Source organism: Canis lupus, chromosome 21 (genome assembly GCF_011100685.1).
Source record: "Canis lupus familiaris isolate Mischka breed German Shepherd chromosome 21, alternate assembly UU_Cfam_GSD_1.0, whole genome shotgun sequence".
NCBI lineage: Eukaryota > Metazoa > Chordata > Mammalia > Carnivora > Canidae > Canis > Canis lupus.
The window spans coordinates 41,616,496-41,640,833 of NC_049242.1; the positions used below are offsets into that span (position 1 = coordinate 41,616,496).

A 24,338-nucleotide genomic window follows, 5' to 3' on the forward strand; every position below is an offset into this window, starting at 1 on the left:
ATTTTATTTATTTATTTATTTATTTATTTATTTATTTATTTATTTATTTATTTATTTATTTATTTATTTATTATAGTCACACAGAGAGAGAGAGAGGCAGAGACACAGGCAGAGGGAGAAGCAGGCTCCATGCACTGGGAGCCCGACGTGGGACTCGATCCTGGGTCTCCAGGATCGCGCCCTGGGCCAAAGGCAGGCGCCAAACCGCTGGGCCACCCAGGGATCCCCTACATTCTTAATAGCATAGGATACATATTCAGGATTAGGATCAATAAGCGATCGCAATAGTTAGATCCAGCTAAATAGCAACAGCCCTACTTTATTTTCTGTCATGCTAGGTGACTGCAACGGCCACCTAAGCGGCTTCTGGTTTTACTTGCTTATGACTGAGAATTTTTTTTTTTTAAAGATTGAGAGCATGCACAAGCAGAGGCAACCAGCAGAGGGAGAGGGAGCAGCAGACTCTCCGCTGAGCTGGAAACCCTGTGTAGACCTCAATCCTGGGACCCTGAGATCATGACCTGAGCCGAAGGCAGATGCTTTAATGACTGAGCCAACCAGGCACCCCAAGACTGAGAGTTTTCTGTGAAAGTTCAAGCTCCCCCTTCTGTAACAGAGAGATGTTACTGAGAATCAGCTGTTCAGGCAGGGACTACATACTCCAGCCCTTCTTGCAACTATTACCAATGGGTCATAAGTAGAAGTGATTTAACTTCTAATGCAAGGTGGATAAGAAAGGGGGTACTCCTTTACCACTCTCCTGATGGTCATTCTTGACACAGGACTACACCGGCCTGGGAGACGGGGACGCCACAAACTGGGAAGAGCCTCAGTTCCAAGCACCAAGTAGAGGAAAGCTGCTTGCCACGTGGACTATTATGTGGGCAAGAAACTTCTACAGTGTTAAGCCTCTTAGCATTTTGGGGTTTATGTTTTGAAGCAGCTAGTGATTATTAATCAGAGCTCATTAATATTTCACCTAGTATACTTCAGATATTATACCAAATAATCATTGCTTTTAATATCCTAATCTTGTTTAATAAAAGTCTAAAATGACTCCCAAGTGTCTACTTAAGGACAATCGGGATCCTTCAAGGTACAGCCTTGAATACCATATTAATTTAGCCACCGTTGTGTCTTTTCTATTAGATCTGTGAAATCTGTCATATATACAGAAATAATCTATGTAACTTTAAAGAGAAACAATAAAGAAAATACCTGGAAGTCATTGTCCAAGCTAAGAAAAAGATAAACAGTAACTCAGCTCAGACTGCATTCTATCTCCTTAAGAGATAAACCACTTCTCTGATTTAGTAGACAATTATTCTTTCGCTTTATTTTAAACATACTGCCTTATGATTTCCTAAACTGTGCGTTTAATGTGGCCTGTTTTTGAACTTCATATGAACTGTATATTCTATTGAGATTTGTTGCTTTTGTTCAATGTTTGAAAGATGCATTACTGTTAAAGAGTACAGCTATACTTAACTCATTTTGATTGTTGTGTGGTGTTCCACTCAATAAATATACTACAATTTCTTTATTCATTTTCCTGTTTTGTTTTTTTTTTTTTAATTTATTTATGATAGGCACACAATGAGAGAGAGAGAGGCAGAGACACAGGCAGAGGGAGAAGCAGGCTCCATGCACCAGGAGCCCGATGTGGGACTCGATCCCGGGTCTCCAGGATCGCGCCCTGGGCCAAAGGCAGGCGCCAAACCGCTGCGCCACCCAGGGATCCCTCATTTTCCTGTTGTTAATAGCTAGATTGTATCCAGGCTTCAGCAATGTATACTGTCATCCACATCCCTGCTGTATTTTCCAGTATGCATGTGCAAGGATTACTCTTTTGTAGGAGTTCTCAACTGGGGGTGATATATTTGTCCCCCAGGGCATATTCAGAAATGTCAAGAGACATTTTTGGTTGTCACAACTGGGTGTTATGCTATTGGCACCTTGTGGCTAAAGGCCAGAGATTCTACAGCCTAAAATGGACAGGACAGGCCTCCCACAATAAAGAATTACCTGACCTAAAATGTCAGTAGTGCTGAGCTATATACCTAGGGGCAAAACTGCTGGGTCACAGGGCGTGTGCTCACAACTTTACTAAGTAATGCAAACTGGTTTCCAAAATAGCTGTGTCAATTTTACTTCCATCAGTGGTGTCAGAGTTCTCTTTCTCCATTTCCTCACTAACCCTTAGCTTTGTCAATTTGTAGCACAGAATTGATGGGTATGTAGTGGTATATCACTGTGGTTTTTTTTTTTTAATTAAAGATTTTTATTTATTTATTCATGAGAGACACACACAGAGAGAGAGAAGCAGAGACATAGAGGGAGAAGCAGGCTTCATGCAGGGAGCCTGATGCGGGACTCGATCCTGCAACTACAGGATCACACCCTGGGCTGAAGGCAGCGCCAAACCGCTAAGCCACCTGGCTGCCCTATCACTGTGGTTTTAATTTACATTTCCCTCACTACTGGCAGGGTTAAACAAATTTTCATATGTTTACTGGTCACTAGGATTTCTAATTGTGAAGTACTTATTTGTTCAAGAGTTTATTTTTCTACTCAGTTTCTTTCTTTTATGATTCCTAAGTTATTTTTATATTCTGGATATATTTCTAAGGGTATTAAGTATTACAAATATATTCTTCCAGTTTGTGGTTAGTCTTTTCATACTTTTTACTGTCTTTAATGAATAGTTCTCAATTTGTACAAATACAAGATAAAATTTATTACTTTTCTAATAAATGCTTTGTCTTTTTAAAAATATTTTATTTATTTGATGGAGAGAGAGAAAACACAAGCAAGGGGAAGTGGCAGGCAGAGGGAGAGGAAGAAGCAGGCTCCCAATGTGGGGCTCAATCCCAGGACCTTGGGATCACTACCTGAGCCAAAGGCAGACACTTAACTGACTGATCCATCCAGGCACCTTCTCCTTTTTAAAAAAGATTTTATTTACTTATGTGAGAGAGAGAGAGAGTATGAACGGGGCGGGGGGGGGGGGGGGGGATTTCCCACTGAGCAGGGAGCCAGACGAGGAACTAGATCCCAAGACCCTGAGATCATGACCCAAGCTGAAGGCAGAAGCTTAATCACTGAGCCACCCAGGCACCCCAACATTACTGTCATATATCAAGTGTTTATAAATAGGGGATCTATTTGTTTTTTTTTTTTAAGATTTTATCATTAAAAAAAGATTTTATTTATTTATATGAGAGAGAGTACTAGAGTGAGAATGAACAGGGGAAGGGAAGAGGGAAGCAGACTCCCCACTGAGCATGAATCCTAAGATCATTACCTGAGCCAAAGTCAGACTCTTAACCGACTAAGCCACCCAGGCATCTCTCTGGATTATTATGTTCCATCTATCTATTTGAATATATCCATTAAAATACTATAATTCTGTGCTATATTAGTTTTATAATACATTTTGACATGTGTAGGGCAAGTCCCTTCTAACTTATTCTTGGAGAGGGTCCTGGCTATGCTCAGTCTTTTGCATTTCAATATAAATTTTAGATTCAGCTTTATCAAGTTCACAAAATTAATAAATATACAAAGAAACAAAAGCTGCTAGGACAAAGATCAATTTATAAAGAACTATGAATAATGTTCTAAGTCTTCTTCAATGTCTTTCAGTAAAATTTAGAATTTTTTCCATAATATACTCATAAGATTTATTCAGAAGTCATAGCACTGAAAAATATATTAATTTACCAGTTCACTAATTCTTTACTCTGCTGAGTCCAATCAGTTACTAACCCTGTCTATTGAGTTCTTAATTTCTATTATTCTATTTTCCAGTTCTAAGATTTCCACTTGGTTCCTTTTTAATACAATTCTCCATCTTGAACATATTAATCACAGTCATTTTCCAGTCTGGCTCTGATAACTGGTTTACCTGGGGGTTGTGGTGTCCTGTTACTAGTGTCTTTTTCCCCTCCTTGTCCTTTTTCTTGATGTACTTGATGATTTTATTTATTTATTTATTTTTAAATTTTTATTTATTTATGATAGTCACACACAGAGAGAGAGAGAGGCAGAGACATAGGCAGAGGGAGAAGCAGGCTCCATGCACCGGGAGCCCGACGTGGGATTCGATCCCGGGTCTCCAGGATCGCGCCCTGGGTCAAAGGCAGGCGCTAAACCGCTGCGCCACCCAGGGATCACGATGTACTTGATGATTTTAAACTGCATTCCAGATACTGGGAAAAATTACAGACACTCTATACACTATTCTGCCTCCAAGAAGGGCTCACCCTTCCCTATGGCAGGCAAATACCGTGAGAATCACCTTAATACAATCAGGACTGAGGGACGCCTGGGTGGCTTGGCAGCTGAGTGTCTGTCTGCCTTCGGCTCAGGGCGTGATCCCGGGGTTAGGGATCAAGTCCCACATCAGGCTCATTGCAGGAAGCCTGCTTCTCCCTCTGCCTGTGTCTCTGCCTCTCTGTGTATCTCTCATGAATAAATAAATAAAATATTAAAAAAAAATACAATCAGGACTGAGCCGATTCAAGGGTCTTGGGTTGTGTTCCTCCAGTAGCATCATCTAAGAGCCTAGGATGTTTACTTATACCCCTCCCTCCTCCATGATAAGGTTCTAAGCTTGTACTGTCTCCTCAATCTGGGGCTGCAGAGAACTTAGTTGGGTTTTTCAGAGGTTTCTGTTTAGTTTTTTAACACTGTCTTTGAAGCCTGGAATTCAGAGCTTATCCCTTGAGGGGGAAACTCAGGTCATCTGGTTTGTACTTGGTAGGAATGGTGAATAATGAGATTTGAACACTTTCACAAGTATATGCTACCAGTACACTACTTTTTGAAATGCATTTCCCCTTATATGAATCCCATCTATTCTTAAAGGCTCAACTCAAGCAAATAAAATAGGAACTGTATATTCTGTAAAGTACCAAGCTCTATACAAATATACTTCTTTTGGAGAACCTTTTCCAATTATCCAGCTCAGTGATTAGGACCTTATGTGAACTTATCTATTCTCCTAGGAATCCTCTTTGAGTGTTAACAGAAAGTAGATGCCAAGGAGCAAAATACGTAAAATGCAACAAATTCACAGAACACAGTTAATACTTACATGTTTCCATTCATGTAGATAAGGAAGATATATCTTCCCATTTGCATCAACATGCTTTCCCGTTTTAATAGTCATTGAACTAGTAGGCTTAACGAAACAGATAGGGGGATTATATGGGTATGTGTCCAGCAGCCAGAGGCATATTGGAATATTATATATATTACCTAAGAGAGAAAGAGAAACTTCAGTTACTCTATTATTTTTAAATAATAGGGTTAGTAAGGCAAGCAAGAGAGCTACAACTAAGTAACACATAATAGAAAAATCACAAATATTTTATGTTTTAAAGTTCTGTTTACGATGTTTCTCAAATTTCTAGTCTGTAAAATTTTCAGCAGGATGAAGGAGCTAATTGATCACTACTCTGCCAGTGTCTGCTTGCTGCTCTAAAAACATTCCTTACAAGTTATCTTATGGCTCAATCCATTCTTTGCAATTTGACTCTTGTCATTTTAGTTCATAAGGTTCACTGGGAAAGGATATAAAAGGAAGACCACAGATTTTGGTGTCCTATCAGAAAGTGATAAGATAAACTACATTTGAAATTCCCTTGCCAAAAGCCAGACTATAAAACCTAATCCAACTGCCAAACAGATGTTGATTGTTGGCCACAGTGTGACTAATCCATATAGTATTTTCTGTGGTAGTTACTCAGAATCAATGATGTTATTTCCTTTTGTTTGCATTAAGTAATAGAATCTTTCTCAGCTGAAGAATTTGACTAAATGTAGTCAAGTTGAACGGAGTTTCAAGGGATTCAATAGTTAACATGCTGACTATAACGATCTCCTTTTCTTACTAAGCTCAAAGCCCAATGTCCCAAGTAATCATCTGAATGGCCTAATGTAATTCAGATACATTTGTTCCCCTTAGAAACAGTTTCAATTCATATAAGTATATACACATAAATTGCACTTAAATGAAATCAGTTGTAGGACTTTGGATTTATTTTTTACCCAAAATTTCATCTACAATGGGAAAAAATCCAACTCCAATAGAATATACCCTAACATAATACATTAGTGTATTTCCATCACCCAGAATTCTTTGTGAAAACAAAGAATTTAAAACAAAGAATTCTACAGAATTACTTAGGCTTAGGAACTATGCCATATAAACAATGGTGAGGGAAGAGAAAAGGTTTATTTAGGTATGTCTATCTATCATAAATGTCTAATTACGCCAGTTTCCTGCCTCCCTCTCCCCACCATATAACTATTCTCCTACCCAACTTATCTCCTGAGAGCAAAGGTGAAGTCAATAATCCTGAATTTTACTCAGTCCACCCAAAATTCATCATAGCTACTTTATACAATGCTGATGCTCAAGCGTTTTCTCCCTCTGCCTGGAATGTCCATTCTGATAATAAATGGCTGACTCAGCCTTTAATAGTAAATTCAAATGTCGTTTCCTCCATGACCTTCCCACATGGACTTATTCTCCTCTGTAATCTCACAGCACCTTTACATTTTATCATTCTACAGCAGTTACAGAATACATTTAATAACTATTTACTTCCTCTGTTTTTCCTATTTGTTTTTCCTATTTCCTCTGTTATTCCTATTCTGTGTTCCTATTCTTCCATAGAAGGTACATCCTTTATGTATGCCCAGCCCCATTCCCTATGCCTCATGCACAGCAAATACTATATAAAATCAATGGGTGTTAGAGAGACACAGATCTTAAGTACTCCTGAGGAATAAGCAAGAAAAAGAGCTGTCCAAAAAGAGAACAGTTGTTCATGAAGCTAAAGCTCCCTTATCACTGTAAGTATTCCAGCAGAGGCTGGCTGACTGGCTAAGAAAAGACATAATTATCCATCATTAGTGTTAACACAGACTTTACAACTATAAATAATAGCTATTTTTTGATATCTGTTTATTACATGCCAGGCTCTGTGCTAAGTCCTTACATGATCACAATGAATACTTTTTGTAGTTAGTTCTATCATCCAATTGTTCACTGTCACCAAAATGACAGATTACAGAGAACTGAAACCTTACTCCATCCTGACTTTGAAGCCCCTATCTTAGCCATTAGATTACACAGCTTCCCACCGTTGGAAAAGTCTGGATGCGATGGGAGACTGAACTACAAGGCATCGAAAATCTCTAGGTGTGCCTGGCTGGCTCAGCTGGTACAGCACATAACTCTTACTCTCAGGGTTGTAAGTTCAAGCCCCATGTTGGCTGTAGAAATTACTTAAAAATAAAATCTTTATTAAAAAAAAAATCCCAGGATGCCGGGGTGGCTCAGCGGTTTGGCACCTGCCTTCGGCCCAGGGCCTGATTTTGGAGACCCAGTTGATTTTGGAGACCCAGTATTGACTCTGTCGGGATCCCTGCATGGAGCCTGTTTCTCTCTCTCTGCCTGGGCCTCTCTCTCTCTATCTCTCATGAATAAATAAATAAAATCTTAAAAAAAAAATCTCTTTCTAGTTCTAAGATTCCCTGCTTCTATGAAACATCAAACTCTTCTAAAACACTGAGCACTTATTTGTTGATAGGTTTTAGTAAAGAAGGGGAAAAAAAGCTGAAAATATTAGGTGCTGCTGCCAAATGCAGTTCAATTAGAATAAAAGTTAAAATCTCTATATTATCATTAAAGTCAGGAGAAAGTAGGTTTAATTTACTTATTTACTTGTAAGTCTTTGGCAACCTACTAGGTGAATCACAATGCATCTATACTGGAAACATAAATTACATAAAATCTTTACCTTTATAAGGCACAGGAATTGTTCCAGTGAGGTTCATGAGTTCCCTGGAACTGCCATCATTAAAAACTGAAAGGAAAGAATAATGATTCAATCATGAGCATTTTCACAGATACTCCCATATAAATTATTCTTTCAGAAACACTGGCTAAAACTCATTACCCTTGAAAGGAGCTAACTTGTTAATGTCCCATCTATTTTGTCCAATAACAAAATATCCTTTGTTGATTCACTCGTAGGATAAGCTTTTAAATGAGTAAAGAAAGACTATACTTTCAGGGATCATTTCTATAGTTTGTTAAATGAGTAAAGAAAAGATGCTTTGAATTACTTGGAAAAATGAATGTGCTAGAGTCCCAGCAAATATAAACTCTCGGTCCCCAACTAATATGATTATAAAGTTACTTACAAACCACCATCAACTAATATCATACTAAATATTAACCTAGGATCACTAAATTTTAGATTGCCCAGATGTTTATCCCTACACAAAGTCATTCTCAATCCCAATGTAGTACCAAACCACAGTATTAAAAAGAAAATGTTTTCAGTCAAATAGACATCTTTCAATACAAGTATTTCTCATATCATGTAGGTTTCTCTGCCTGTAACTGATTATAACTAGGGTACATTATATTATATGGACTGCTATTATTTGTAATAATGATTTAGATGAACACTATCGCTTAAGGAAAAAGCTGTAATGTGCAGTACAAGAACACAGGACTGTACTGTTGATCTGTTTATACTTAGTACTGACAATTATAATCTGTGCTATAATTTATTCTGATTATGTACTTTCTTAAAAAAATCACCTTATTTAAATTTAAGGTTTTAATTACTGTAAAAACATGGTGATAGCAATGGTTTAGACTTGGTCTAGCCATATAAAGCTATGTAAAATGTATTCAGTAATGCTGGAGTCACTGTCAGTTTAATGATTTTATTTATTTACTTAGAGAGAGAGAAAGGAGGTGTGCAAGTGAGCAGGGGTAGGAGTGGAGGGAGAGGGAGAGAAACTTAAGCAGACTCTGTGCTGAGCAAGGAGCCTAACATAGTGCTGGATCCCACAGTCCATGAGATCATGACCTGGGCCAAAATTAAGAGTCTGATGCTTAGCTGACTGAGCCCTCCTGGCGCCCCTCCTTGTCAGTTTATTTTTTTTTTATTTTTTATTTTTTTAAAAATTTTTATTTATTTATGAGTCACAGAGAGAGAGAGAGAGAGGCAGAGACATAGGCAGAGGGAGAAGCAGGCTCCATGCACCGGGAGCCTGACGTGGGATTCGATCCCGGGTCTCCAGGATCACGCCCTGGGCCAAAGGCAGGTGCTAAACCGCTGCGCCACCCAGGGATCCCTCCTTGTCAGTTTAGACAAACATATTTATTCTTTTAGCACGCAGTAAAAACCATACACTTACTGTAAAGTTCTAGCCCAGGTCACTTTTTTCCCCTTCATTGGGGCCATTTTTAAATTAACTCTAATTCTAGTAATAAGAGGTTTTCCCAGATCTAAATACCACACTACAGTGGGTGGACAGGAAGGAGTTATCGTGCCCTATGTTTGGGAGAGAAATTCCAGTTCATGTCTTTGCTATTCAGAAAATTCAGGACTGCTTGTCCCTCTGTTCGATCTTACCTCTCATCATCAGGCTCCTAATGTTTCCAGAGCCCTAGCCATGAGTAGAATTTACACTGAGGACTGCACCTACAAAATCCAGCCCTTTGCCCTCAGTGCCGAGAGCCTCCTAATGGACAGGAGGTGGCAGGGGTTCTCTCTGGGCCTTGGCACATGGGGGGTTCACAAGGACATGGGGTTGGGAAGATGACATTAGGATTGGTGGGGACAAAAAGATTTTTATTTATTTATCCACTTTGAGGGAAAGAGACAGAGATACTGACAGATAGTGAGAGAGAGCACAAGGGGGGAGGAGAGGGAGAAGCAGGCTCCCTGCTGAGCAGGGAGCCGGACTGGGGGGGAAGGGGGCTCCATCCCAGGACCCCAGGATCGCGACCCAAGCAGAAGGCAGATGCTCAACCAACTGAGCCACCCAGGCACCCTATTTATTTTCTAAAAGAACTCTAGGGACGCCTAGGTGGCACAGTTGGTTGTCTGACTCTTAGCTTCAGCTCACGTCATGATCTCAGGAGAGTGAGATCGAGCCCCATGTAGGGCTCTAGCATGGAGTCTGCTTGAGTTTCTCTCTCCATCTCCCTCTGCCCACCTCCACCCCTGCCCCACGCTCACTCTCTCTTGCTAAAATAAATCAATAAATCTTAATAAAAATAAAAACAAAGAACAAATCTATGTATTGTCATTTCTTACTTAACTCTCAATTTTTTTCACCTCAACAGAAAGTAGATACACAGTCCCCTATCTAGTCTATAGAATTAAGGACCACGTTAAAAAAATGTTTTCCTCATCTATAAAATGAAAGAGATATTCCAGAATGTTATTTTGCAAAATGGGTTCCTAAGAATATAAAGAAATGCTCTGGGGAGAAAAAAAAAAAATTCAGTACTTAATTAATTTTAGGATATACTGTATAATAGATTCTCTTCCCTCCCCTCTTGGTGAGGCAGAAACTACTAGCATATTAAAGGCTCTGAGAAATCTTGCTGCAAAGAAATCCATTTAATCTTGTTTAATTCATAATTGCTCAAACTTGTCCCTTCATCCTAAGGAACATTCTTCATAACTATGGATAAAATTTGGGGAAATGATAAACTATTTTTAAGATCCTCTCTAGGTCTAAATTTGCATAGTTCTGCTATTTTTTTTTTAAACTTAAAATAACTAAACAAATATGTTACTAGATTGTGTCATTTCCTATCTCCCCAACACTTTTGGAGGTTCAGTCCTATAAAGGAAAAATGAACATAAAAGAAAATGGGAAACCTACAATTATTAACAAAAAGAGTAAACTCAAAGTATAGTAATTTTTATTATATAAACTCACCATATGAATCCAATACAGGTTTGAGATCTTTGTATAAAGTAATAACATTGACAGTTTCACGTACAGTTAGGTCTCTGTATTTGTACTGAAAAGCAAAATCACACAGGAATTTAGTTTAAAACCAATGCACATATTTTACTGTGAGGCTAATTTTCTTAAAATCTTATTTTCTTAATAGCATTCTTCTTAAAAAGTATAATAGTTCTCGCTAATCATTAACATTAATTATAGCCTGAAGGCACCTTGATACTTTCTCTCCTGCTCCCTATTCAAGTCCTTTACTCACTTCCATTTTAGCTCTTCTTTCCAACTCTGAAAGACCTCCACCAAATCAAATCTTAATCTTTTTTCAAAGACCTAGTTTTCATCTCTCTCCCCCTTCTTAATGAATCCTTTTCCAGACTTCCTTTTGGCCCATAGTGATCTCTCCCTTTCCTCCAAACTCTAGCATTTGTTATCAATACCAGCTATTTTGCAATTTATCACTTACTACATATTTTCAGACCCCCGCCTTGTACTACTACACTCCAGGAAAAAGAGGAACCTGGCTTACACGTTCTTCACAGATCGGGAGCTCAGGAGAAAGGGACCCCCATCTTATTACAATACGTCAAAGCACACCAGTTAACAAGCCCCATCCATGTACACAAAGTTCTCAGTCAGCTTTTAGTGCTTCTCTCTCAAAGACAAGCAATCAGCTACTCCAAAAAGAAAGACTCCACGAAGCAGGACAGAGACCAAAACAAAAAGAAAAGAAGGAATTAAGTAATAGAAGGAATGCAAAGAGCAGAAGAAAACTTCAAAAAGAATCAGCATTAATACCTTCAAAGAAATGCTGTTGTATCCATGAAACAAGAACACTCAGAAGAAAGGGCTCTTGGACATAAAAATGCAATCGTTGGGAAACAAGCAATCAATAGGAGGATTAGAAATATATAGTCAAAGAAATCTCAGAGACTAGTGCAGAAAGACACAGTGGTAGACAATAAAGGAGAAAAATTAAGAAATAAATCCAGAAAGTGTACTAAAAGGCCTCTCTTCAGCATGTCTTGCCTTCTTTTGGCCTGAAGTCCAAATTTTTCCCTGCTATGGGATCAGTACTATTAGCACAGAAACCTGTTCTCATTTCTCCATCTTATTCACACACACACATTCCTGACCGCCCTTCCCCTCCAGCTACAACCACACTTCTCATACCACTCCCTACATTTGCTGTCAGTGATGGCTCTTTTCTTATTCTTTTTAGAACTTATTATGGAACATTTCAAACAAATCCAAACATAGGCAGAATAGTACAATGAGCACCCTATATCCTACACCCGGCTTCAACAATAATCAGCTCATAGCCAACCATAATCTATAATCTCATTCACCTTTCCCTCCTCCTGTATTATTCTGCAGCAAACTGTAACATCATATCGTATTGCCCATAAATATCTGTGTATAGCTTTAAAAGCTTTAAAAAAGCCCATCATACTAATATTATACTAAACTAATCCATTTCCTTAAAATTATCAAATATAGAGTTGTATGTCATATTTTGTTTGAACAGAGATGCAAATAAAGTCCACACATTGCCATTTGCTTAAAGGTCTTTTAGGTCTTTTTTAATCCACAGGTTCTCTCTCCCACCCTTCTTTTCATAACAGTTTTACTGAGATAACTCATATACAATTCACACATTTAAAACAAATTACGTAAAGTTCAATGGTTTTCGGTACTGAGTTGTGTAACCACAATTTAAGAACATTTTCATCACTTCCAAGAGGAAGGAATCTGTACCTGTTAGCAATCATTCCTTTATGACCACCCCCCACCCCCCCCCAATTTACCCCAGAAAACCGCTACTTTGTTTCTAACAATTTGCCTATTTGGGACATTTTATATAAATGGAATCATATAATATGTGATAATTTACAACTAACTTCTTTCACTTAGCATGTTTTTAGGCTACATTCATGTTGCAGCATGTACTAGTACTTTACTCCTTTCCGCTGAAGAATATTCCATTATAGGGATATGGGACATTTTACTTGTCTATTCATTGTCAGTGGGCCCATTTCTATTTCTGTCCCTTGGAATCTATTTGTTAACGAAACTGCTCAATCTGTCCTACAGAGATTCTCATGCTTTGGATTTTGCTAACTGCATCCCCTTGTACAGTTTAATATTTATGTTCCTATGTCCTTTATATTCCCTGTGAATGACTAATTGGACCTAAAAGTTATGATCTTTCTCATGATTTTTTTTTCACATTTCAGTTCTTTGCCATACCTCTTCTCTCCCCCTCTCCGTTAAGATCATTCCACAGATGATGGTGTTTTCCATCAGGTAGCATATGTTATCTGGGTATCTCTCTGTGATTTAGCAACCACTGCCGCTAGATGCCCACACCCATCCTCTTCAAATGCACTCCAATCAGGCTTTTGCACTTCCTGTGAAATTTACTGTCAAGGTCTCCAGTAACTGCCACAGGCTATATGCAATGGCCAATTCTCAGTCTTCATCTTACTCCACCTGTTAGCAGCATTTGACCAAGTTAACTCCTTCTTAAAGCATGTTCTTCTATAAACTTTGAGGACACCAGTGCCTGTTTTCCTCCTCTCTGTGGTTGCTCCTTCTCAGTGTCTTTGCTGGTTCCTTCCCTTCCCTTAACCTGTAAATATTAGTGAACCCTACAGCTCAGTCCTTGGTCCTCTTCTTTATTTCAACTCACTCCTTTGGTGATTCTCTAATGGCTTTAAATACCATTTATATGACATTAACTCACAAATTAAAAAAAAAAAAAAACAAAAACAAAAAAACAAAACAAAACTCCAGTCTGAACCTCTTTTTGAAATTCCAGGCATGGATAACCAACTGCCAGTTTGTTACCTTCACTTGGATGTCTCATGAATGTCAAATTTAACATGATCAAAAAAAAACAAAAAAAACAAAACTGAACTGTTTAATTTCCCCCCAAACCTACTCCACCTACATTCTTCCATTTCCACAACCAGCTGCTTAGGACCAAACCCTTGAAATTATCCTTGATGGCCTCTTCTTCACATCCACAGTGAATCTGTCAGAAAATCCTATTAGCTCTCCCTTCAAAAATATTCAGAACCTGATCACCTCTCACTACACTTCTGTGGCTATAATCCTGGTCTAAGCCACCATCACCTTAGCATACTACTTAATGTAGCTACTGAGTTTTTCTTGCCTTCTTTAAGAATTTAAATTCCAGAAGAATATTTTGTCTAACTGCTCACTGTTCTATTCTTAGAACTTAAAAGAGTTTGAGGTGCACAGCAATCTTCAATGAGTCAGTTCTCTTTTACCTATTTAGTAGTGACTCCACCTCTGGGAATGCTGTAGATATACTGTGTAAGAATATGGGTAGTTGCCTACATGAAAAATGAAAAGTGTTATTTGTGTAAAACAAGTTAGACTAGCGGTAACACTGTACCTCTGTTAATTGCTAAAATGATGATACCTAAAAGTTATACTTAAACTAGGAGCCAAGATAATGCTAAAAGGTAAAGAGTATAACAAGATATTAAAAATATCGTATGTTGTATGTCCATTTTACCTCAAAATAAATAAATATATAAACAGACATTAAGTCAAGACAGGTGGCCCCAAGAACCATGACAGGTATGGCGGTCCCACAATCAGGTAAGGAGCAAAGGACCATCACCCTGGCATTGTGGCAAGGGTCCTGGCTAACAATTCCTATTATCACACCAAATCCACCCCGAAGGCTAACACCTGAAGCTAGCTCTCCACCAGAAAGAAGGAACTCTACGAGTCCCATTTATTATTCTACTTTCTATTCCAACCTATCTATTAGTAGGCTGGATAGAAAAAATACTGATACTCAGAACGGACATTATCACTTGCAGGAGACTCAGTTTTTCAGATATTGGGCCGAGAACCAAAAAGTGGGTTGAATATCCTCTCCCACCTCTTTTGTATATCTTTTTTTTGTTCTTAGGGTAAACAGAGGTTGGAAGGCGGGGGAGGCAGTGGAGATATATATATTAAAAAAAAAATCTTCTAAAGATGTTCTGCCTCTGTCTTTGAAGGCAGGTGCCTCTACGGGAAGTTTAGGAAACGTAATTGTGGTTTTTAAAATTCACATCCATTATTTGAATATTTCTTGTCCTTATAAAGACTTACACATACAAACTCACTCCTTTATTCCTTTATTAAGGAATAAACCTTAATACTATCAATTTAAACGTCAAAAATGGCATGGAACAGATACTTTCCAGTCACATGATATGTCAAACAATGTAGTGGTCTTTTAAAGTAATATATAAATGTTTGAACATGGACCTGAGCCATAGTCTACTAGGGCTCCCCCAAACCTCTTCTGTAATTAAGAATAACTACTTTAGCAAAAGAAATTAAGAAGCCTAGAAGAAATTAGACAACCAAGAGAAGCTTTATTCTGAAAACTGCCACTTCCTCTTTGGAAGTTACTTGCTCTTTAGCCAAAGACTAGAGGGACGATCTTACGGGCGGGCAGGCAGGCGGGGCGCACTGCATACTTTTCAAAGACATGTCTTACGACACAAGTGCGTGTCTTATTATTTTTAATAAAAACTGCTTAACCTACTTCGATTCCTACCATTCTTGCTTTGACAAAAGTATCCAGAGCTAACCCACTGAACTGGAGGGAGAAGATTCAACTCTCATCCACGTTACATACATTTTATTCCTAATTGGCAAACTGAAAACAGAAAGGGGGCGGGGGGACCAGACAAACCACAAACCCCACTATCACCCAGTTCACGGTTTTCAGGTGCCACATTTAATCATCAAAACACTTTATTGCTTTAAAACGTAAAATGTCTATTTACGTTTTAAGAAATTAAAACAATATATCTATCTTTCCTGGTCTTGAACGGTTGGAGACTATAGATTCAAAGCAAACAGGTCTGCGCTGCAAGAAGCACAAAACCGGTTGTCTCAGAAAATCTAAGTGCCTGAAACTGTCATGGAATGAACTCGTGGAGGTGTCGAGGGGCCCGTATTTAGGCTCCCCCGGACGTTTTCACTTGTAAGCGACTCCATCGAACCCGCAGCCCCCGACCTCCGCGGTCGGGTGCGGAGCTGCGGGAGGCGCGGAAAACTGGAAAAGGGCACAACGTCTGGGGGCCGGGCCGGGCCGGGCCGGCAGGGCGAAGGCGGACGGGCCCCTCCACGGGGACGCGAGCGGAGGACCCGCTCGCACGGAGAATTCAGTCCAAGCCGGGCCGGCCGCTCCCAGCTCCGCCCGCAGACGGCGGCCGGGCGGCAGGGGGCGGGGGCCTCGGCTCCGCGCCTTTGTTGACCGCCGCCCCCCCCCCGCCCGGCGGCGGCGTCCCGGGCCCGGGGCCGCAGAGACGCCGGAGCACCGCAGAGGGCCTCGGGCCTCGGGCCTCGGGCCGCCGGGGACGCGCGCCGCGCTGAGCCCCGCCAGGCCCCGCCGGGCAGCCGAGGGCAGCGGTGGGCGCGCGCCGGGCGGCCAGCGCGCCGGGGACTCACCTTGGACACCATCTTCTTGAGCTGGCTCTCCGACACCGCCATGGCGGCCGCCTCGCCACTCCCGTCCCCGCAGGCAGAGGGTCAGCCGCTCCGGGGCCGCCCCAGGCCGCCCCACACAGTCACACACCTAGGAGCCGGCCCCCCACCCCCCCGCCTCTAGCGACCGGAAGTCGGCCGCCAGGCCGGCTCTTCCGCTTCCGTTACGTCACTTCCGGGGCGAGCGGCGGAGGCCGGGAGCGGCGCGGGCGGAGGGCTGTCGCCCGCCCTTCGGCTCGGATCCCAGGCGTCGGGGGAGCCCGTCGCGAGGGGCGAAGCCTTGCCATGGGGTAAGACGAGCGGGGGGCCCACGGGGGCCTTAGCCCAGCGGAGCAGACGCAGGGAGGGGAGCGGGAAGGTCCTGCTGGGAGGCTCGCCCTTGTGATAACGGAAGGCGAGAGCCCTTGCCTGCCTCCTGGGATGAGAGGCTTGCCTCAGACGGTGCTCGGCGCCGGGCTCTCAGGTCTTGTTCTTTTAAGCATAAAAGTTCCCCATGCTTCATGCAGGGGCCCAGGCGCGGACCCCCCCGGAAGCCCTTCCTCCCGGTCAGAACCCCCGTGTGGCACGAAGCACGATGCACCCGCGTGGGCCTCGCTCCGCACGTGCGCGGCGGCCTGCCCGCTGGCCTCGCCCAGGCCGTGGGGGGCAGGCTCCTCTTCGGGTCCTCCTCGTACGGAGCAAGAGTGGGTGCTTGATGGCCACGGTGTCTGCCGTCCCTGCACGTTCCTCGCGGCCGTTTATCGTCAGTCGCTGTCGCTCCCACCGCCAGTTTTAGGAGCACACCGTGTCGGTCAGGGCGCTGTAAAGCCTGGGTTTGAGGATATGAAGTGTGATCGTTTGCATGATGTTAGCTGAGTGCTAATGAGGAACAGGCTGTGGTATTAAGCCCCTTCTATTTTTTTTTTTGACATTTTTAACATTTATTGAGGATCCTTGCCCAAATCTGTCCATATCCTAATGGTTACAAGGTTTCTGACTCCTCCTGACTACTTCCAGTACATTAGAGGGGGAAAAATATCTCATGATTTCCAATTCCACAACAATAAAACAATGCTGGAAACTGCCATAAGAACACAAGTGGGGAAAAATCTTTTCTAAGAACCACAGCAGTATAAATTTAGGAAGGACACAAAATTCTAAACGAATCAAACTCATCAAATTATATACATTAAATGTATAGGTTTTTTTTTTTTAATGTTACTCATACTTCATTTGAGTGGTTTTAAAAAAGAATCATGCCAAAGAAAATCATGATTTTTGGCTTAATCCTGAGTTAAGAATATTAATAATTTGCCCACAATGCATATGGCCTCCTATATACAATAGATGATATACAATTTAAAATCTAATACATTATAAATTTATTATTCAGAAGTACCCTTAAATATTTTTAAGCATTAGAAACACACATGATAGTTACAAGTAGAAATAACCCGCAAAGTGTTCTATATTATTATTCCAGAGACACACCACAGAGGTCTCAGGTATTAAGAAAACATCAAAAAATGTTTTGTATATTAAGAGTATGTTTTTGAGAGTGGGAAAGAATAACAGCTTTCCCTTTGGTTTAAAATACTCAGCAGCCTGAAGTCCTGAACCTAAGAAGGTGTAGCCATCTCTGGAGGAGTTAGAACTGCAGAGAAATCCAGCATGGAAGCACACCTGTACTTCCCACTCCATCCCCCCACCCCCAAACCCTTTGCCAGGCGAGGCTCAGGTTTCCACTTTAAAAGAAGTTAAGGGGGATCCCTGGGTGGCTCAGCAGTTTAGTGCCCGCCTTCAGCCCAGGGCCTGATCCTGGAGTCCCGGGATTGAATCCCACATCAGGCTCCCTGCATGGAGCCTGCTTCTCCCTCTGCCTGTGTCTCTGCCTCTCTCTGTCTCTGTCATGAATAAATAAAATCTTTTAAAAAATAATAAAAAATAAAAGTTAAGGTCACTTCTATTACAGAAGGGTAAACGTTTTTGGTAGTATGAATGACTTTTTCTTCTTATTGAGTAGAATGAATGGTAATTTCTGAAATGCTCTTCCAATTTAAAACCTAAGAGCCCCTGCATCTGCAACCCATGAAGCCACAGGCCCCAGTGGAGGCTGGAGGGTAACATTTGCGATGCCCTAGCCTGTGTCCCTGTAAGCAGGAAGCATGGAAGGTGTGAGCAGCCTACAGTCCGGCCATCAATGGCACCACGGAGTTGATTGTAGTTCTCTTTGTACCATTGATTATAATCACAGCTGTGTCCCTTTTCGTGCTATTGAAAGCTCATTGGAGGCTTTTCATTAACACCTTATTCCTGGGAACACATTTAGGACACAGCATATTGTCCTCCAGCTGTGGGGGTGGGAAGTTACAACTGGGGAGCAAGAAGAGGGCGCATACTCTCCCGGCTTTTCAGGCACCCAGGCTTGTCCTGCATGAAATTGCAGGTGAACCCAACCTTCTGTGTCTGCAGGCATACTTCTCCCATGGACCACACCACTTGACACCATGGGCCTCCTGTGGCGATGCCACTGTCTCCATCTTCCCAGCGCGGGCTGTAGTTCTGGACCAGAAGGCAAACGTGGCATTTGGGGCCAAAGTTGTCACAACAGTATTGACCCACTCTAGGAAAGCAGGAGATCCCTCCGGGGCAGCCACTTCAGGAGGGTGGTTCCATCAGAAGGTATCTTTGTTCCAGGACTTTCCAGAGACATTTCCCCCTTGTCCATCATCAATCTTCTTTGTCTGTGTGAGAATCTTGGCATCCTCTGCGGTGACAGGAATGTTCTTTTGGATCTGGGTAAGCATATTTGCAGATTCGCTTCTGTACATCTAATTTCTGGCCTTAGGTGCTCAGCTTGAGTTCTTGGCACCAGGCAGGCCCGCAGGATGTCTCAGTGAAGCAACTAGGGTGGTGACAGTTTCAAAGGTAATGGAGGAACTGGGATTTTCTTCCAAATTCTTACTCTTGTATTCTTGCCTTGTGCTATCTTTTCTGAACAGGAAGCTTCGCCTTCTTTCATAGATCTTTTCCGTTTGGTCCCACTTGCTGAGGTTCCTGGTAACTTTGGTTCACCAGAAGCCTGCTGTTTCTCTTTGGCTTCTTCAGATACAGGTTGGGATTGGCCAGCCAGATAGTCTTTCCCCACTTCGTGGAGTTCTTTTTGCCTTTTGCTTTCTTCACATCCAAAGAGAAGTCAAGGTTGACAAAAGGAAAAGTCTCGCCCCTTCTAAATCTACATGTGAGGTCACAAACAGAGGGCCTAAATGAAACCATGTGGAAGTATCTTAGATTACTGCCAACACACAGGCACAGGCTAACCCAACAGGTATCAGGTTTTTGGATATGGACACCATGTGTTAGTTAAGCACACAGCTCTATCAACCCTAACTATAGGGGCAGTCTGTCTTTCCACTGCACCCCTTTTGTGTCACTTAAAAGCAAAGTAGTTCTCAAACTGGTCTTAGAGCCACGGCTAATTCAGAAATACCCTCAAAGCAACTGTGCTTTTTATCAATTGGGAAGTGCAGGTAATACATTGTTTGAATTTTTTTTTTTTTTGCTAAAAGTAATTTTTAAAAGCTTGAAAACAATGAACAAAAGCCAGTCTCTTAATTTTGCACTTAAGAATAAATAAATATCCTGGGTACTGTATCAATTGTATGAAAGAAACTTTTTCTCAAACTGAATAAATTTCCTTCCACTCTTTCAACAAATTAGGCATCTTCTGGTGATTTCTTTTTTTAGGATTTTATTTATTTATTCATGAGACACACAGAGAGAGGCAGAGACATAGGCAAAGGGGGAAGCAGGCTCCTTGTGGGGAGCCCAATGTGTGACTCCATCCCGGGATCCTGGGATCACACCCTGAGCCAAAGGCAGATGCTCAACCACTGAGCCACCCAGGTGTCGCTTCTGGTGATTTTAAAGTCAAAGTTTATTTTACTCATTGTTCTTGATATTTAAGGAAAGCTACAATGTAAATTGGAAAATAAAATATCTCTGCATCACAAAATCAAAGCATTTTAATCCAAGCCCCACTAAAAATCATAACAAAAACAGATGCTGCATGATTTTGGAAAAACGAAAAAGTGAAAGTTAAACAGAAGAACCGTGAATGGCAATTATCACCAAATCATAGTGAGGTAGTGGTGAGACTGCTTCTTGACTTACATATGGTACTTACAACATGACTGATAATACTCAACATTTAAGGAAATAACTGACAATTATTTCTATATGGTGGGCTTCCGCAGGGCAAAGGCTATTACTCAACTTTGAATACTCAAATTCTAACACAGTACTTGGGATAACAGTAGATGCTCAATAAGTATGTTGTATTGCATTCATTGACCTTCACTTCTAATTAATAGAGTGAATGCTGGGTAATTCATCTATTACACAGTGTTTTGCAGTTAGGTTGAAGAGCGTATTAGAAATTATCTAATTTCTAATTAGATCACAGATACTAGAAAAGGCTAGTTTGACAAATATAAGAAATGGTTCTTTCAGTTTTACTTCCCTATTTCATGCAACACAACAGTGAGGATACATTGTTAAGAGTAACACCAATATAACCTACCCACCTAGTGAACTTACACAGAACTAATTCCTTATCTCTTCAAATGGCCATGGTTTTTTCCCTAGGTAATTCTCATGGGAATCTTTCCAAATGTATTCTATATTTTTCTACTTTCTTAAACATGAGACACTGAGTATAATTTCATTCTATGATTTAAGCTCATTATAAGCATCCATTATTAAATCGGCATTCGTTTCACTGTTTCTAACTAGGATGTGTCTGCCCCTTATAAACCACCTGGCTCCTATCTCTCCAACCAGGTTTGGATTTACCCATTATATGCTTTCAAAGACCCTGGGACTTCTTCACAATACTAATTATACTTGCAATTGTACATTTAGTTCGGAGAGTTGATGACTGTGTCTTCCATACTACATTGTATGGACCACATAGGCTTGCACCAAGTCCAGGTTTGCTCCCCACTGTATCTGCAGTGCCCAGTATAGAGCCTGGTATGTTGTAGGCTTCCAGGCAATGCCATCTGAACGAATAAATAAATAAGCAAACACCTGTCTCCCTGCACACTCTCCTTTGCTGTTTGCTGAGGGCAAGTCTGGGAAGTCAGGGAATCAACCTTTCAAAAAACTCTGTTGGAATAAAAAAGAAAGACAGTCCCTACATGAGAGTAGAAGTAATCCTGCCATAGTGTACAGAACCCCAGCTTTATGGTCTTGTGATAACTATTTTGGCTGTTAGGCTTTTTCTTCCTTCTAGCACTTAGAAAAAGAAGAGGCTGTGTGGATAAGTGCCCCTTGGCCGTGACACCTGCGCACCTCAATTTTCTCCTCTATAAAATGATAAAACCTACCTCAGTGGATTATTTTCAGTATTCAATTAAAATAATAAAGTGCTCATCATCCTGCCTGAAATAGAAGTGTTAGTGTTAGCTATTACTATTAGTTGTGTGTCACATCTGTAATAATACGCTTTCACATACGAAGTTATTGTTATTGACCCATAAGGCAAGCATACTCTGAATCATTTCTTCAGGAGTGGTTCTTCAGGAGTGGATCTGTTCAGAACAGCCAGTTCATCTTACCTCTTCCCCTTAGGACTATTGGTTTTTATGAAAGCCTCATATTTTACCTTTAAAGTAAATTGCTTGGCTTTTTTTCATAGTCTATTTCCACTAAAAATACATCTTTCTCTATGATACTAATAACATAATAGGCTTTTAAAATGTTGGAGATCTATTGGATAGCCCAAGAAGAGGTTATAAAAAAAAATTTCAGAAAGGATAGCCCCATTGGAAATTTAACTACACTTTTTCTTCAAATATTAAAAATTTTCACTTTCCCTTTTACTACTTGAAAGTACACATATCAAAAACTTGAAAGTGCACATAAAATTCTTTAATTTTTTGGTAGCTAATTAATTTGAAGAGGAAAAATAAAATGCTTTCTCATAACTACCAAATATATTTTAAAGAAGAAACAATACCTTAGGCCAGGGATCTTTTGAAAGTACCCCTAGCAGACTCTGTCAATCAATATTGGCCCTTCAACGTATTGTGTTTAACACTCAAGGAGTCATTTTCTTTTAAAAATATATTACTTTCAAAATATTCCCAAAGTGCTGAGTGTGCTATTAGTTGAGGATCCATAAATTTTAATGATGCATATTGTATATGAATGTCTACTTCTGCTTGAGGTTTAAAGAATGGTTTAGATAGCTCAAGAGCAACAAAGAAAATTATATTTTTCCCCCCTCCTTATCTAACTCCCTAAGGTTTCAAATTACAAAGCTAACTGGAAACCCTACCATAACCAAGCAGTTTGTAAGGGTAAGTAATAAGATATAGAAGTTCTCAACCCTATATATGTTGGCAAAATTAAATGACCTTTCCTTCCTGGTAACAACTTTAAAATCACAGTTTTAACTGTTGTTGGAGATCATGGATTGATGATGAACTGCTCTGGAGTTTCTCAGTCACTGTATCTTCCTTCACTGTGTTTTTGATGACTTCAGATACCCCACTGGTTCCTACGATGCAAGGCAAACTTAAGAACACTTCATTATTTATATCATAATATCCCTGAAAAAAAAAAAGAGTTTATGATAGTGCTAAGTCACTGCAAAAAAATTTTTTTTAAGATTTTATTTATTCATGAGAGACCGAGAGAGAGGCAGAGACATAGGCAAAGGGAGAAGCAGGCTCCCTGCAGGACTCGATCCCAGGACCCCGGGATCATGACCTGAGCCAAAGACAGATGCTCAACCACTGAGCCACCCAGGCATCCCACTGCAAAAAATTAGTATCACAAATATGGATACTTCCCTGCTTTTCTAGTTGTAGTAGAAAAGCAGATATGAGTTGAACTTTTGTTTCAACCTTAAACAAAAAAAAGTTGTGTTCATTTAATTTCCAAACTCATGATTACTTAAGAAAATGTGTGTGAGACAGGAGGCATGTGTTCAGAGACAGCCGCTCTGTGGGGAGGTGAACTAAGCCTGCTGGTAGTGGGTCAGAGGCTGAGAAAAAAGATGATCGGGGTGGACTGGGGAGGGGCCCAGTTAAATACAGTAACCTGTTTTAAGCTTTCCTTTCCAGGTTTTATTTCCCTCCTGATATTTTGAAGTTTTCAAGAAAATGTGGTGAAGCATTTGTGCCTCGTCTTAGCTGTGCTTTAGGGTTTATGCTTGGGACAGAGTGGTCAAGGTCAAACTGAACTGGAGAAGCAGACTGACGACCAGCTAAGACAAGCTGGCATGTCAGTCTGGGGTGACATGAATGGCTGAGGTGCTAAGTGACAACCAGAAGAACTTTATGGAATATACAAACATTTCTTGAGCCTTCCCCAAAATTACATTGGGTGGGAAGAGGAGAAGAAAGCTGGAAGAAGTCCAGACTTCCCATAACCAAGCAGGACAGGGCTTAGATCAAACTGTCTCCTCCAGTGTGTTATTCTAAAACATAGTGATAACAGAAGACACTTGAGTTAGTATGAGCAGCACTTTTTCTGGATTTATATTAATAATATAAAATTTTAAAACTTTAAAACAATGAGAGTACGAAAATAGCAATTACCTTTGCTAAAGTTGATACAGAATGTACTTTCTTTTTATCGTTTACAATACTGTCAACCAGGTCAGCTACTGATAGTCCAACAGACCAGGATCTTTGACCTTTAACCCGTAACAGTTCCATGGCTCTAGGTTACCAAAACAAAAACAAAAAACTCAGGAAATTAACAAAGTATGCATTCAGTTTTAGACCATTTAAGGTATTAATTTTTTGATTCAGAAGTAAGTTATATAGCAATTGTCAGGAAAGCCTACAAATAATCTAATGATTAAACTTTTCTTAAAATGTCAGGCAGGTCATTCACAGAGAGAAAATACAAATAGCTTAATATCATAAAAAGCAGCTTACATCTACTAATACTTACATATGAGTTAAAATAATACACCAGTGTCACCTATCAAAATAGACAAATTTAAAAAGATTGATAAATAC

At 40.5% G+C, this 24,338-nt stretch overlaps 2 protein-coding genes, 1 long non-coding RNA gene and 1 pseudogene across 14 annotated transcripts in view; 1 reads left to right on the top strand and 3 right to left on the bottom strand.

Annotated features, from left to right (window-relative positions):
• Positions 1–16,457, bottom strand: part of TSG101 (tumor susceptibility 101) — a 42,087-nt gene extending 25,630 nt beyond the window's left edge. Inside the window, exons 1-4 of the mRNA XM_038569218.1 lie at positions 16,285–16,457; positions 10,771–10,855; positions 7,815–7,880; positions 5,099–5,262 (exon numbers count right to left, since the gene is read on the bottom strand). Coding sequence (XP_038425146.1) covers positions 5,099–5,262; positions 7,815–7,880; positions 10,771–10,855; positions 16,285–16,326 — 357 coding nt within the window. The 5' untranslated portion in view covers positions 16,327–16,457. The remainder of the gene's footprint in view (positions 1–5,098; positions 5,263–7,814; positions 7,881–10,770; positions 10,856–16,284) is intronic.
• LOC119877367 overlaps positions 16,410–24,338 on the top strand; it is a 39,365-nt gene continuing 31,436 nt past the window's right edge. Inside the window, exon 1 of the long non-coding RNA XR_005375811.1 lies at positions 16,410–16,610. This is a non-coding gene — a long non-coding RNA (uncharacterized LOC119877367). The remainder of the gene's footprint in view (positions 16,611–24,338) is intronic.
• LOC102157324 lies at positions 17,658–20,085 on the bottom strand (annotated as a pseudogene).
• UEVLD (UEV and lactate/malate dehyrogenase domains) overlaps positions 20,307–24,338 on the bottom strand; it is a 50,646-nt gene continuing 46,614 nt past the window's right edge. For 7 of the 12 annotated variants that reach the window (XM_038569210.1, XM_038569216.1, XM_038569214.1 and 4 more), the window contains 2 exons: positions 23,910–24,033; positions 20,307–22,916 (listed from right to left, as the gene is read on the bottom strand). In XM_038569210.1, the coding sequence (XP_038425138.1) occupies positions 22,749–22,916; positions 23,910–24,033 (292 nt within the window). In that variant the 3' untranslated portion in view covers positions 20,307–22,748. Of the gene's footprint in view, positions 22,917–22,998; positions 23,789–23,909; positions 24,034–24,338 lie in introns of those variants that run through there. The other 5 variants (XR_005375809.1, XM_038569213.1, XM_038569211.1 and 2 more) reach the window with 4 other exon arrangements.